Source organism: Colobus angolensis, unplaced genomic scaffold (genome assembly GCF_000951035.1).
Source record: "Colobus angolensis palliatus isolate OR3802 unplaced genomic scaffold, Cang.pa_1.0 Scaffold559, whole genome shotgun sequence".
NCBI lineage: Eukaryota > Metazoa > Chordata > Mammalia > Primates > Cercopithecidae > Colobus > Colobus angolensis.
Window position 1 is genome coordinate 556254 of NW_012119143.1, and position 15407 is coordinate 571660.

Here is a 15407-nt window from a genome sequence, read left to right on the forward strand (position 1 = left end):
CTTCCACACTGGCTAGGTCATTCCCCCACTTACTAGGTCACCCCCACTTGCTAGGTCACCCCCACTTACCAGGTCACCCCTACTTACCAGGTCACCCCCCACTTGCTAGGTCACCCCCCACCTTTGCTATCTGACTGTGTTATATATTCCCCACCTTTGATGTCTAAGTCTCTGACCGCCTTTTTCAGGAATCGTGTTAGGTCCCATAGTCAGGTTTTGAGGCAGCTGCCACAAGGTTATGGAGGAGGAAATGAAGGCTCCGTTTTCGTGCTGGGTTTGTTAAGTCCATTCGGGTAGAAAGCAGCAAAGTCAGGCTTGGAAATGGGTTTGGTGACTCCATGTTTCTCCTCCTTCAGTCCTGCCTTGGAGAATTCAGGCCTGGGGAGGTGATCACCTAAGAGAAAGAGCCAGCCGTTGGGCCTAATTCTAGACGTGCTTGGTTTTCCTCTCTACACTTCTAGCTCTGCAATGCTGGTGTCTCTTACCCAAAGCTCTAAGACTTGAGCTTGCATCCCCTGCAAAGGAGACGGTAAAGTCCTGGTTTTCTGCCCCACGCTGCTCCTGGGCATCAGCCTCATAAGTGCTTGCCTGGAGTGGCTCATCCTTGGCTTGGAGTGGCTCAGCCTGGGCCTGGAGGGCCACAAGGAGAACAGCAGTAAGGAAGGAAGGTGAGGGTTCTCATGGCTGGGGTCACCTGGAGGAGAGAGAGCAGGAGCAGATGTGTGGGGAGTGAGGAGCCAGTTGGATTTATAGGTCTGCTGGGAGAAGGCTCAGAGACAGATGCTGCAGTGAGTTGGGGTGTGCATGTAATTGGGGAGCAGAAGAGCTACCCTTGCCCTCCAGGTCCCTTTGATGCTCCTTTGTTCTCCAATCTTCATTGTAGTGTGAGGCTGTTCACTGAGTGTCTGTTCTGGTCCCAGCTGATAGTGATGATAAGAACAGTGCTACACTTTCCTGTTTTCCATCTGCTGGAATATTGACTTCTTAATATTCAAAAAATAAAAGAACAGTGCTTTCATTGAATAAGTTCAGGAATCAGATGCCTTTTATTTTCTGAAGGTGGGGCTGGCCACTCTCTGGAGGTCTCGACACTGAGGTCAGAGCTGGATTTCACTAGAGTAGAGGGCTAATTCATTGCAGGATTCAGGAGGTTGGGGCATTTCTGCCCTCATGAAGGAGGCTTTGAGATTATGGAGTGAGTAGGCTCTTGTGGGTCACAGTGTGGAGAAGATATTGACCTTATCAGCTTATAGGGGAGATGAGCTCTGTGGGATACTAGGTAAAGAGTTAGTAAAACTAAAGCCAAAAGACAGATTTATTTCAAGAAACCAATGTGATCTGAACGTATCAAGTAAAATATGTACTAGGTATTTCTCTCCACTTTGAAAAATATCAAAACAATTGACATGCCCACAACCCCCCTCTGAAATTTTATTTTATTTTTTATTTTAGAAAATTTTAAATCACCCACAAGAAATATTCAAAGGGTAGAAGGAGTAATGAGCCTCTATCCCTGCCCCAGCCCTGCAACTCTGCTCCAGAAAATCTCCACTTCAAAATTAAACACATTGGTTTGCACTTTGTTTTTTCTCCCTAATGCTGTAATTTGAATACTTTGCTCAAAACACATAGAACTCTACCATTGTTTTCATAGTCTCTTGTTTCTGGTCTTCTATTCAGATGTTTTATCCATTTTGAGTTAAGTTTTGTGTATAGTGTAAGAGAAAGGTTCCGTTTTATTGTTTTGCATATGGAAATTGTATTCCCACCACCATTTATTGAAGAGACTCTCCTGTTCCCATTGTGTTTTCTTGATGCCCTTGTCAAAAATTAGTTGACCATATGTGTTTGGATTTATTTCTGGACTCTCAATTTTATTTCACTGGTATGTGTCTGGTTTTACGCCAATACCATATTGTTTTGATTACTATAGCTTTGTAATATAATTTAAAACCAGGAATTGGGAGGTCTTCAACTTTTTTTTTCCCTCAGAATTGTTTTGGCTATTTGGGTTATTTTACCATTTTATAAAAATTTTAGTTTTTTTTTTTTTTCAAATTTCTCTGAAGAATGCCATGGGGATTTTGATAGGAATTGTGCTGAATCTGTGTATTGGTTTGTTTGGGATAGACATTTTAACAATCTTAACTCTTCCAATTTTCAGCCCAGGATATCTTTCCATTTATTTATACATTCTTTAATTTCTTTCACTTTTTTTTTTCATTTTCAGTATGTAGATCTTTCACCTCCTTGTTTCTTCCTAGGTGTTTTATTTTTTGATGCTGTTATTAATGGAATTATTTTCTTGATTTTTGTTTCAGTTTTGTTAGGGAATCTTTGGGCATTTAAAAAAAATGCATTTGTTTTGTATTTATTTGAATTTTGCCTTCATTTACCCAGTAGGAGATGACCATTTAACTAAGATCTAAATTTCTAATTAAACTTTCCCTCTCCAACCCAAACTGTAATTATCCATTGTGAGTTATAGCTGTCTATGCCTCTTTCCCCAGTAGTTCATGGGAAAGGCACTAATTACTCTATCACCTGGAAATCCTACCCTACAGCTGTTACTCAGACACCCTGATCTAGCTAAGAGGACAAGGTACTTCTGTAAAGAAGTGATCTAATTTGTCTTGACTTAAAGGAACATTTTGGAATTGTATGCTCTATCTTTGGAAACTAAGAAGTGTTCCCAGCCTGTTTTAATTGAAATAGAAGATAACACAGACCAGTCCCCATGGGCATTGGTAAATATTTAGACAGATGGGGAGCAGGAAGGCTTATCAGGATCCATATCAGAGCTTGTGAAGTCACCACAGGCACCACGCCAATGGACAGAACGCCTGGAAGTAAACAGAACTTCTAGATCAGTAGAATATCAAAGGGTTTCAGGGACAAGGGAACTTCACGTGGTTCCTTTCCCTCTCTCTACTTACCTTCCTGTCCCTAGAGTCACATACATGCAAATATTGAAGCACAAGCTCTATTTTGAAGAGCCCATTACTCTAGGATCCAGCTTTCAGTGATCATGCACAAAATCGAGGCAGGTATATCTCCCCCTTGTTTAGTCATCAGGCTCCTGCAAGAGAAGTAACCCCCCTACTGTGATCCGCAGTCATGAGGACCTCATCTCTGCTAACTGCCTTTCTTAAGTTAACCCCACCCCACTCCTACATGGAAGCCCTAATAAGAACCGAGCATATTGGAGATGCCACCGAGATGCAGTTGACTTAGGCCAAGGGCTTTCTCTCTTCTCCTCAGTGGCTCCAGCATGCCTCCACACTGAGATGTCCTCACGCATCAGACGCTGACCTAGCAGAGCCCACACTATCTTCCAGTAGAGAAGGACCTGCCCTTACAGAGAATTGGGCGGGCAGCACTGCAGTAGCACCTTAAGGACAGCAGGTGGCACTCCTGCCCTTAAATAGTAATTTACCCAAGAGGGACTTTAAATGGGACTGCTGTAAGGTGCTGTTCAGCAAACACATTGCTTTCTTCTGCACCCCAAAGTGTACATATTACAACATTAGTTCAGGGGGACACAGAATACACTGCTGGTGACTCCGTGTCAGCGGTAGCTGCTGGCCCTGGAAGACTGGCCTGCCCGTCTCTAACGTAGTGTCGTGATGTCTTCCCTACTGTGCTGGCTGCGGAGCTGATGACCTGAGTCTGGGGGCCTCTACTCTTTCTCCTGGGTGGCAATACTCCTGTCCCTGCCTCTTTCCCAGTCTGTGGTGGGGACTCGACAGCCAGGGCAGGTCAGGTTCTCGGTCTGTGCTGAGGTCTCACCTGGGCCTTGCCTCCATCTCCCCCAGGTGGCTCCCAAACCCCATTTAGAACAGAGTGAGTCTGTATCTTGTGGCCCCTTTCACCTTTCTTTCTGGGCTGCACCAGAACCTTGGCAGAACTCAGTGGTTTCAGCAAAAAACCGGTGCTACATCTAAAAGTCTTTCAACACTTTCACTTCCACCCCCACCCACCCCGCCCCTAGCACAGCGTCCTGGACTTGCCACCAGTGTCAACTCTGAGTGTAGACACAACGTAAACTGTTTCTTCGTCCACATGCAGTTAAACTTTCAGACACTCAACAAGAACCTGACACCCTCAAGCTGGAGCTGGGGCAAATATTCTGGGGAAGCTGTGAGGGGGGTGCAGGTGTGGGTGTGAGAGGAGAGAGGCCTCCAGCAGCAGCGAGGATATTCCCACACTCCCTGAGGCTCTGGTGACCCCAGCAGACACAGTGAGTGTGGACCTTGGGCAGGGCCCCGGGACGTGGTTTTGACCCGGTGTGGAAGGGCAGTCGTGGAACTCAGTGTGCGGGTTAGTGTGGGGTAGGGTGGGGCTGCATGGGGGTGAGCTCTGACACCGTCCATCTCTCAGCTCCTGAGAGTGCACTGCCCTGTCCCTCCCCTCAGCCTTCTGTCCACCTCCCTGCAGGGAGGGTCCTGGTGCTGCATGTGCCACACAGCCACTCCGGGGCCTGCAGATCCAGCTGGGACAGGCAGGAGCTCCAAGTCTCCCGCCCTTTGTCCGCCTTTCCCAGCCACTTCTCACAAGCCATCTATGTGTCTGGTGGTGTTGCCTGCAGCGATTTTTATAAATGACTATGAAAGAATAACCCTCTTGGGATGTTTTAAAATGTGGTCCCAATTCTTGGACTCTTCTCCCACAGAAAGGGAGGTTTACTTCTTTCCTGTTGGATCTAGGTTGGGTGACATCTTCACCAATAGAATACACCTGACTTAGCCCCATGCCATTTGCTGGGCCCAGGTGCTAAGAAACCGATAGTTTTTGCTCCCTCAGTCTTGGATGGTGCTATATTCTGAATAGTTTTGTTCCTCTGAAATTCACATATTGAAATATTAAACTGCCAGGTGATAGCATTAACAGGTGGTGCCTTTGGGGAGGTGAGTAGGTCCGGAGGGCACCTCATGAATAGGATTAGTGCCCTTACAGAAGAGGCCCCAGAGAGCTCCTTCATTCCTTCCATCAGGTGAGGACACAGTGAGGAGGTGCCATCTATGAACGAAAAAGCTGGTCCTCACCAGACACCAAGTCTGCTGCCACCTTGGTTTGGACTTCTCAATCTCTAGAACACTGAAAAATATATCTGTTGTTCACAAGCAACTCCGTTTATGGTATTTTTTTAAATAGCAGCTCAGATGGACTAAGAGGGCTGGTCACTTGGGGGCCCAGACGCCATGCTTTGAGGAAGCCTCAGCGTCGCACAGGAAGATGAGCTGAATGCACTTGCAAGAGTGAGCTAGAGAGCACAGCACAGCGAGCTTTCTGGGAAAAACCAAAACCCTGATTTACAGTGTTTGTAAATTTCTGTGGTTAGAATCCTCCCAGCTATGGATAGTTCTAAAAATGTCACACAAACTACCTCTCTCAGGAGCTGGCATGATCTGGCCCCAGCACATCACAAGGTCCCATCCTTCAGCCCTGGGAGAGCTCCCAGTTGAGCCAGCACTGCCTGCACCTGTGCGCGAGTGCCTCAGCCCTGAGGTCTTCAGATCCCAGCAGAACCTCTCCTCTGATGCCCGTGGAAGGAGCTGGGCCCCAGTTGCCAATGTATGAGTGAAGACCTGATCGTGCTGTTTCAATCCGCTATGTTTGGGGCGTCTTTTCACACAGCAGTAGATGAAGAGAGGGCATTTTCACAGTCTCGGTGAGAAGCTGGACTTGTGCGTTTTTGTATGTGTAAACTTCTGCTTCTCTAACATATTGGTGAGGTAGGACTGAATCCTCTCACCTTATTCCCAAAGTGTCACAAAGAGCCCATCGTCATGGCAGCATGGATTGTGGACTCTTCGGAGTGACCTAAGAACCCCCTCACCCATTCTTAGTTTAAATTCTTCCTGCTGGGAGCAGAGGTGGTGCGGGAGCCAGGTGGAGTCTCAACCTCTCCCCTCAGTGACAGACTCAGAGGAGGCCATGGGACTTGGAAGTTGGCTGAAACAACAGGGAAAGAAGTAGGGATATTTTCCAGGAGATTAGCTACAAAGGTCATAGAGAGATGACCACGATTCACATGGTTGTCACCTGGGGAGAGATCCCAAAGTAAGATCAAGAGAAACAAAGGGGAAAAAAGGTGAAGACAACAATGTAATTCATGCTTTGAGTCCTTGGACCAAGCATTTCCTAAAGCCAGAATTCCTAAGTATGGGAGTGAAAATGTTGACTCAGGGCTGGGCAAGGTAGCTCAGCTTGTAATCCTAACACTTTGGGAGGCCGAGGAGGAAGAATTGCTTAAGGCCAGGAGTTTGAGACTAGCTTGGGCAACATAGCAAGACCCCTGCCTCTTAAAAAAAAAGATGACTCAGCTTGACATGATTTCTAATGTTTTACTCCAAGACCCCACTAACATGCCTGAAAAAGATAAAAAATACCAAACTCGGCGAACCTGAGGCAAAGACGGTGCAGTGCACAAGGACAGGAGATGAGAGCACGTGACAGGTGTCCCGGGGGCAGCTCGGGCCTCAGGCTCCCTGGCGATTCCCATGTACAGCCCCCGGGGAGAAGAGCCTTGTTAATGTTGATCTGCAGGGAAGGAGGGACAGCTACGAGAGGCTGGAGGACAGCGGGTGAGTCAGGGATGGGGAGCTTCACAGTTGATGTTCAGAAATGGAGGAATTCCAGGTGGCGGCAGGAGTTAGTGGGTGGCCATGGAGTGGAGAACTAGGGCAAAGAGGACAGGGAGTCACTGTTATCCAGGAGGACAAAGCACTGAGAGGCCGGGAGGGTGACCGGCCAGGTAAAGTTAGAGTGAAAGACCATTTCCCATAATCTTAAGTTTCTTAGTGAGTTGAGTGGCTTTGAGCAGCAAAGGGAAAAAACGCACAGGTTTAGAAAAGAGAACAAGTAGTTATCTGATTTCTTCCATTCTGGTCCTGCCTGTAAGAAGAGTTCAGGGTCTCAAACAGAGAAACAGAAAAGGAAAAAATACCAATGCCTTGCGTTAAAAAAAAATTCACAAGACTTTTAAGAAATGTCAAGGAAGTATTTATTGAAGATTGTTGAAATAGGAGTCAAAACGTTGCAATAGGGTGAGCCGTTGGACTCAACTGTCCTGAAGCCCAAGGTAGGAATATGTAGGCCCTGGGTTAAGCTAGTGGAAAGGTTCTGGTGGTTGTTGGTGGGGAAGTTGAGCAGTGTGATTGGGCCATCTGTGTTTGCTAATTTATTAGGAGATAGGCCCCTATCCTCCCGCAGAGACAAGGCGGCTATCCCCATGGGTAATTACATTTATAGGGATGAGGCATCTGACTCACTCTTTACTGTTCTACCACTCAAGTGACTTAAGGTAGACAATGTCTTGTACGTCATCAGTAAACAAAGAGTGTATCCGAATGAACGTTTTTGGGTCTCACTTGAGGCCGAGCAAGTGGCCCTGGTTGTTTAGAGACCCTCACACCTCTCCCTGAATTCTCTGTCCTAGCGTTTGCAGCAGTCATTGCCCACCCAAGACTGCAGGAGCAGAAGCCACATGTGGTGCTCCCAGTGTGCCTTTATCCACACAGAGGAGCAGGGAGGCTCCATCCTCTTCTGGCCCTTTCCGTTGGATTGATGGAGGCTTCTCAGCACATCAGCCTGAATTCTCCTCCAACCTTCTCTGTTGCCAACAGCAATTCCTCTTAATTCAATGGAGGTTGACCTCCTCCTGCATAGCTCTTGCTCTGATTCTACGTTCTTTACCTAAATTTCTGCGCTAATCATTCTTTTAATCTATTGAAAGTTTAAACATCTTTATGTTTCAGTTTAAGATTCACCATGAAATCTATCCTTGGCATTCCAACACAGAATGGTCTTTTCCTTCTTCCAAAAATCCTAATGCTTCATGAAACCACATTTTACCCATCATAGTCTCCTATATTTTAATCTTTTTAATTCGTTTTAATTAGCTTTTTTAAGGAATGCTGTCACATGGACTAGACACACGGGCTGCTTTACCTCTGTAGGCTTCAGTATTTTTTTGTAAGCTGTTTAGGAACAACAACGCAAATTTGTATCAATATACATTTTGAGTACAATTAATTAATTTATTTGAAATTAATTTACTGATCATGTGCAATGTATTAGGTGGTCATCTATGCACTGTGGTAAGGTGATGAGGGAAACATGCAGCTTCCCTCCCAGTGCTGGGAGACCAATGTGCCAGAGAGTAAATGAAATGCACAGAATGTGAGATAGCTCACAGTTCTACAGTTAAAAATAAAGAGAAGAGGGGGATAGAGGTCGCTAGGGGAACTAGTTGCAATTTAAAATTAAGAAATCAGCAAAGCCCTTAGTGACAAAGAGAAGTTCTAACAGAGACCCCAGGATCTAGGGTGCAAGCCAGATGGACTTCTGGGTGAAGTGCAGAAACCGCATGATGGAGTCAGCCCGACTCAGTGGACTGTTAGCAGGAATATGCAGAGTTACAGCAAGAACCGCGTGACTTCAAGTCAGTGGCAGTTACAGGAACCCAAGGAAGACTGTCTGCCTTTCACATCCTGAAACCCAAAATGTCACCTTCACCTTTGATACAAGGGGAAGACTTTGGACCTTTTCTTTGTCAATCACAGACCCACCATGTCCTCCCTGGGAACTGTATCGGGTTTCTCAGCTGTGCAGTGTCTCAGTGGGGTGCCTGGACCCCTGAGCTGCCTCTTCAGACAAGCAGAGCCTCAGTCTTGGACTGAGACCTGCTCAGAATCTGCATGGGGTAGATGTGGAGAACATCTGCTTCCTTCTCCTGGGCTCTGGGCATTGTGGGAGGTTGGTGTTGGTGGTCACAGCTGTGTCTTGGCCCATCAGATTGTTTTGGTCAAGAATGGGGAATAATCCTACTAGAACCACTGTCCCTTTCTTTGCAAACTGTAGTTTCTCTGTCACTCTTGGAAGTCTTGGGGGCATTCTATGAATGACCCTCCAGATAAGAGGCACCATGGCTTGAACAGACAAGTTATTTTTTCCAGCATGTGTAGTAAATTCATAAACTGGAACTGCTAGATCCAAAATATAAGAAATCTGTAGCTCAAGCTGGACTTGTCCCTGGGGCTTTGTGGTCATGTCCTCATAGGCCGTTGGCAAGACATCCTCAACTACTGTTAAAGATACGGTGGGTTTCTCGGGGAGGGACAGAGAGGAGAGACAGGAGGAAGGGTCACATCACACCCCAGCAAGATGCCAGCCTGGCTTTCAGGGGCACCAGGGTTAGGCAGCTACCCTGTCGTCTTGGAAGGGAGGAGGAAGACAGGCTCAGGAAGGTACAGACCCCGCATGTGCTGTGCCTGGTGGGGAAGCTGCAGTTGGAGTCAGGACAGCAGGGGGCGCTGTGGCCTTCCCGGCAAATGCTCTGAGCATCTCAGAGGGCGCTCCTGGTCCATTCCCTTTCCCCAGACCCGGTTTCTTACTCACTCACTCATGTGCAGGATGTTTTGGTTATCAGAGCCTCAGCGCCCTGCAGCAACAACAGGAACGGAAGGTTTCTGATGAAATGTTTTTCCTTTCTTCATTTTTCCCCTTGTTCCTTTGAAGCTGTATTTTCCAAGCAGAATCAGGTTCTCAGCAGCTTTAAGGCAACCCAAGAGAGAGCACGTTGCAAAGTGCAGTGGAGCATTTGTGCGTGTGGGTTTTCTGGGTGTGAAGATGACTTTATGGGAGTGAAATCCAGGTCTCAGTAGACGTGGCTGGAGGGTGCTCTAAATAAGGACACCCTGGTGTGGGCTGCCATGCTTTCTGTGCTATGCATCCTGCCTTTGCCAACAACCCATTTCCCTCTTAATTAAAGTTGTTTCAGTGGATCTCCTGTAACCCTGTGTCTTAAAAGGCAAATGTGTGACCTGGACACGTTCAATAAAACTACAATATTTTGACACAGAGGATGGTGATTTTTCCCAAGAAATAGTGAGGTTGTGAGTAGCTGAACTGGAAGCTGACATTGTTTCTTTTGCCGAGCATATAAGACTTGTCTTTGAGAGTGAATCCATTCAAAATGAGGCAGAGTGGAAAGACAGAGCAGTGGATGGTGAGCTGAGTTAGGGAAACCATGGCCTCAGCTTTCTGTCACTTGAAAGGACCCAGGTGCCAGGTTTGGCCTGTCCTGCGGGTGCTGTTCCCATTTTCCCAGGGAGACATGAGTAGCCACTGTCAGGAGGAATCAGACATGGGGCATGACTGGAGTCTGGGGACACAGCAGCACCAGAACCTGTCCAGAAGTGCCTGTGTCTATACGGGCATTGTGTGTAGTGGTAGCCACCTTTTTAACTGGGGATATTGAGCTGCAGCTGCCAGGAAGTTTATGCCTGTGGAAGCCCATAGCCAGGATGGGTGTGCTTTGTCCAGAGGCTCTGGGAATCATGATTGGTGGTACTGAAGGCCTCTACATGAAACTCAGAACCCGGGACCTGGGCACAGCCTGGGAGACCACTTGCTGAGCCAGCTGCATGCTGTATCCTGCTGTGGCCCCAGTAACACGTGGAGGGCTTCTGCGTGACGGCATCTGTGGGCCTCAGCAGAATGGACAAGTAGGGTGTAAGTGCAGGCAGAATGGCCCAATATGTGCAAGGCCTGCCACAAAGTGGCTGGCACGCTAATGGTGAAGACTTGGGTTTTAACTGCGAGGGGAATTTGGTGGCCCACTGAGAACCAGGTGATTTCTAGAATCTTTACAGCAGCAACTGGGCCTGAACTTTGTGTGGGTTGTGGCCCAGCCATGGTCTTGGAGGAAGCCACTAAAACGACCAGCATGGTTTTCACTTCCTTCTTCTAGGGGCTTCTGAGCAAAATGCTATCAATGTAGTGCCACAGGGTACAGGAGTTCACACTGAATCACAGGGAGTCCTGGGGCCACGAGTTACGGGCAGTAGCTGGCTTACTGAGACAGCCTGAGTGCAATTTGGTAAATGTATACTGGGTCCCTTCCAAAGTCAAAGCTAACACAGACTGTCACCCCTCTGTGATGGGAATGAGCAGAATGCATTGGCCAAGTCTCCTGCTGCAAAATGTTGTGCCCTGGGCCTTTGTATGCCCTCTGTTAACTGGACCATATGTGGGATCAGGACCTTGATGGTCCTGGAGGACAATCTGGTGGCTGCTCTACTTGTATTCCAGCAGCAGAGAGTGGCAAGCACTGTTTCCGTCTTATATTTTAGTGGAGAAGACAAACAAAAGGCAAAGTTATGACGGATATGGTACGCTATGCAGCCCGTGGTTATTATACAGAGTAAAAGGATAACATTGAGGTGACCTGGAGTGCCCAGGTGATGTGGTGTTGGGGGCAGAGTGCTGCTCAGCAGTGTCACCATGGCAGCCTTGTTGTGGAGAGAGCATCAGAGCAGAGGCCAGGAGGGGCTGGGAGAGTCCTGCAGAAACCTGGATGGGTCCAGGGAAAGGGGGAGCAGGTGCAGCAGTCCTGCAGCAGGAGTGTGGCCTCACCAGCAGCACCCAGAGTGGTTTCAGGAGGTCAAAGAGAACAGATGCGCTGCAGGTGGCCCAAGTCAGTGGTGGCTGCTGGTTCTGCCTTTTCCATCCCCAACCCAATGTCCTGAGGTCATTCCCTCCCATGCACGACTGGAGGGGTGGTAGCTGCTGGCTAGGTGGGGCGCTACTTCATGGCAGGGGCGGACTCGGCAGCCCAGGGCCCATCAGGTTCTCTGCCTGTGCTGAGGTTGCACCTGTGCTTTACCTCCTCCTCGCCCACGTGACTCTCAAATTCCAACCCAAATTAGAAGAGAGGGACTCATCTCCTGTGGTCTCTTTCACTTTTCTTTCTGGGCTGCATCAGAACCTTGGCAGAACTCTGGGTTTAAGCAAAAAAAAGTGTTTTGTCTAAAAATCTTTGCAACACTTTTGCTTCTGTGTCCAACCTAGACACCATCAGATCCCTGACACCATATTCTGGGGAAGCTGTGGGTGGGGGTGCAGATGTGGGTATGAGAGGAGAGAGGCCTCCAGGAGTAGCAAGTGTATTCCCACACATGCTGAGGGTGTCCAGGGGCCCCGGCAGACACAGGGTGTGTGACCTTGGGCAGGGTCCATGGTTTTGACCTGGTAGGGAAGGGCAGTCCTGGAACACAGGGTGCACGTTAGCATGGGGCAGGGCGGGGCCTGCGTGGGAGTGAGCTCCGAGGACTGGCCACCTCCCAGCTCTTCGGAGTGCACCGCCCTGTCCCTCCCCTCAGTCCTTTGTCCAGTGTCCTGCAGGGAGGGTCCTGGTGCTGCCTGTGCCACACAGCCACTCCCGGGCCTGCAGATCCAGCTGCCACAGGCAGGAGGTCCGAGTCCCCGCCCTTTGAATGTCTTTCCCAGCTCCTCTCAGGCTGTCTATGTGTCTGGTGTTGTTGCATTTTACAATACACTATGAGAGAATAAGTCCATTGAGCATCTTTAAAAATATGGCCCCTACATCCTACATCCGTGGCTCTTCCCAAAGAAAGGAAGGTTTATCTCCTCTCCTCTTGAATCTAGTCTGGGTGATATTTTGACAAGTAAAATAATCCTGACTTAGTGCTATGTTCTTTTCTGGAATCAGGTACTAATTAACTGGTATCTTTCACTTCCTCAGTATGGGATGGTGCTGTGGCCTGAATATTTTCGTCCCTCTGAAATCCATATGTTTACAGCTTAAACCCCAAGGTGATAGCATCAAGAGGTGTGGGCTTTATCCAGTGATCAGATCAGGAGGGCACGGTCCTCCTGAATGGGATTCATGCCCTTGTAGAAGCGACCGCAGAGCACCTCGTCATTCCTTCCACCATGTGAGGACATGTCACTGAACACAGGTCTCGCGGCTCACCACTTGCAGCAGCGATAACTGGATGAGGTGTGGTAGAAAGAGAGTGACTTTATTAACCAAAACTAGTAAGGGGGAAATGGCTGGATTCATATCAAAGCAACCATTTCAAGGTTTTGGGGAGAAGACAAGAGTTTAAAAAGGGGGACTTCAGATGGGAGGCATGCAGGAGTTAAGCTGGGTGTGAGGTCTGTGTGTCTTGTTTCGGTGGCTACCTTGGGTCTCTGTCCACCTGGCTCAAGGGCTGGTGTCTTCTCCACAACGGCTGCGCTGTTGACTAGAGGCCTTGAGGTAATCTGTGGAATATTCCAAGATACGGGAGTCGAAATGTTAACTTAGCTCATTGTAGTTTCTGACATTTGAATTCAAGACCCAACTAAGATGACTGAAAAGCATCCAAACTACCAAACTCAGAGAACCTGATGCAAACACAGTGCAGTGCATAAGGACAGGAGATGAGAGCAGAGGACTGGTGTGCCGGGTGCAGCCTGGGCATCAGGCTCCCAGGTAAATTATTTGATGCACAGCCCTGTGGGAGAACAGCCTTTTTTTTGATGGAATCTTGCTCTGTCGCCCAGGCTAAAGTGCAAAGGTGTGATCTCGGCTTACTGCAACCTCTGTCTCCTAGGTTCAAGCCATTCTCATGCCTCAGCCTCCCAAGTAGCTGGGATTACAGGCTCCTGCCACCATGCCTGGCTAATTTTTTTTTTTTTAGTAGAGATGAGGTTTCACCATGTTGGCCAATCTTGTCGTGAATTCCTGACCTCAGGTGATCCACCCGCCTTGGCCTCCCAAAGTGCTGGGATTACAGGCATGAGCCGTTGTGCCCAGCTGAGAACAGCCTTATTGAGGCTGATCAGCAGTGAGGGAGGGACGGCTACATGAGAGGCTGGAAGCACAGCGAATGAGATCAGGGATGGGGAGCTTCTTGGTTGATGTTCAGAGCTAGAGGAATTCCAGGCCCTGGCAGAATTAGTGGGTGTCTAGTGGGTGAAACAAAGATTGTTGGAACAAAGATTATTGAGGGTCACTGTTATTCAAAGGTAAAAGTAGTGAGAGATTGGGAGGGTGACCTGCCAGGTAATATCAGAGTGAACTCTTTTTCCAGGATTCTTAATGAGCTATTTGGCTTTCAGCAGCAAAGAAAAAAAATACACTTATTCAGAAAAGGGAACAAATCCTTTTTCCATCCGTTACATTCTGCTTTTTCTTGTAAGCAGAGTTCAGAAAAATCAAACAGAGAAACAGAATAAATAGCCTGTGTCTTTTATTGTAAAATAAAATTTCATGCGGATGTTTCAGAAATGCAGGGAAGCATTTATTGAAGACTCTTGCAATAGAAGTCAAAATGTTGCAATAGGGAAAACGGTTGCCCTACAGTCTCCTAAAGCCAAAGGCAGGAGAATTTAAGCCCTGTGGGGAGCTAGCGGGATGGTTCTGGAGGTCGTTAGGAGGGAAGCTGGCTAGTTGATTGGCCCATCTGTGTTGGCTAATTTGTGCTTATTGGAGTTAGGCTTTTATCCTCCTACAGAGACATGGCTGCTATACCCTTGCATAATTACATTTATAGGGATGAGGCATCTGACTTACTCTTTTATTGTCCTACCGTATGAGTGGCTCAAGGTAGAAAATCTCTGGTACATCATCAGTGAACCTAGACTGTACCTGCATCCTGGGGAACAGTTCTGGATCTCATCCAAGGCTGAGCGAGTTGCCCTGTTTGGAGACCCTCACACCCCTCCCTGAATTCTCTGTCCTAGAGTTGGCAGCAGTCATCGCCCACCCTAGACCGCAGCAGCAGACGCCACGTGTGGTGCTCCCAGTAGAGGACAGGATGCTCCGTCCTCATCTGCCCCCTTCCCTTGGATTGATGGATGCTTCTCTGCACATTGGCTTGAATTCTGCTCCACTCTTCCCTGTTGCAACAGCAATTCCTCTAAATTCAGTGGCAGTCGACCTGACCCTGCATATTTCTTGTCCCAGTGCCATTTTCTTTACCTGGAATACTGCTCTACCTCTTCTTTTTAAAGTATTGATTTTTTCAATATCTTGTATGTTCCAGTTAAAAATATATCATAAACTCTTTTCTTGCCACTACAGCCAAAATGGCTAGTTTCTTCATTAGAAAGTAGTAATGCTTCACAAAGCCGTATTTTACCCATGATAGTCTCCTGTTAGTTAAATGATTTTTATTGATTTTTAAAGCAAGGCTGTCACATGGACTAGGCACACGGGTGCTTTATCCCCATAGGTGTCAGGTTTGTTCTATGAAGTTTTGTAATGACAATGTAATTTTGTAATAATATGTGATGTTAGATATGAATAATTAATGTGACCATAGTGAATTTGTTGATCGTCTACTGTTTATTAGGGAGTTGTCTATGCACTATTATCCAATGATGAGTAAAACATGCAGCTCACCTTCTGCAGTAGGGACGCAAACGTTACAGAAAGCAGGTGAAATGTACAGAATGTAAGATGGTGTGAAATTCTGCAGTTTAAAATAAGAGAAGAAGGGGATTGAGGTTTCCAGGGGGAACTAGTTGCAATTTAAAATTGAGAAATCAGCAAAGCCCTCAGTGACAAAGGGAAGTTTTAGCAGAGACCCCAGGATCTGGGGTGCAAGAAA

General features: G+C 47.5%; 1 protein-coding gene across 1 annotated transcript; it reads right to left on the reverse strand.

Annotated features, from left to right (window-relative positions):
• Window positions 1–236: 236 nt before the first annotated feature.
• DEFA6 (defensin, alpha 6, Paneth cell-specific) lies at window positions 237–14627 on the reverse strand. Its single transcript, XM_011961509.1, has 4 exons — window positions 14562–14627; window positions 6393–6543; window positions 486–677; window positions 237–394 (listed from the first exon to the last, which is right to left on the reverse strand). Exons 1-4 carry the CDS (start codon window positions 14625–14627, stop codon window positions 237–239), a joined length of 567 nt encoding a protein of 188 aa, XP_011816899.1.
• Window positions 14628–15407: the final 780 nt, after the last annotated feature.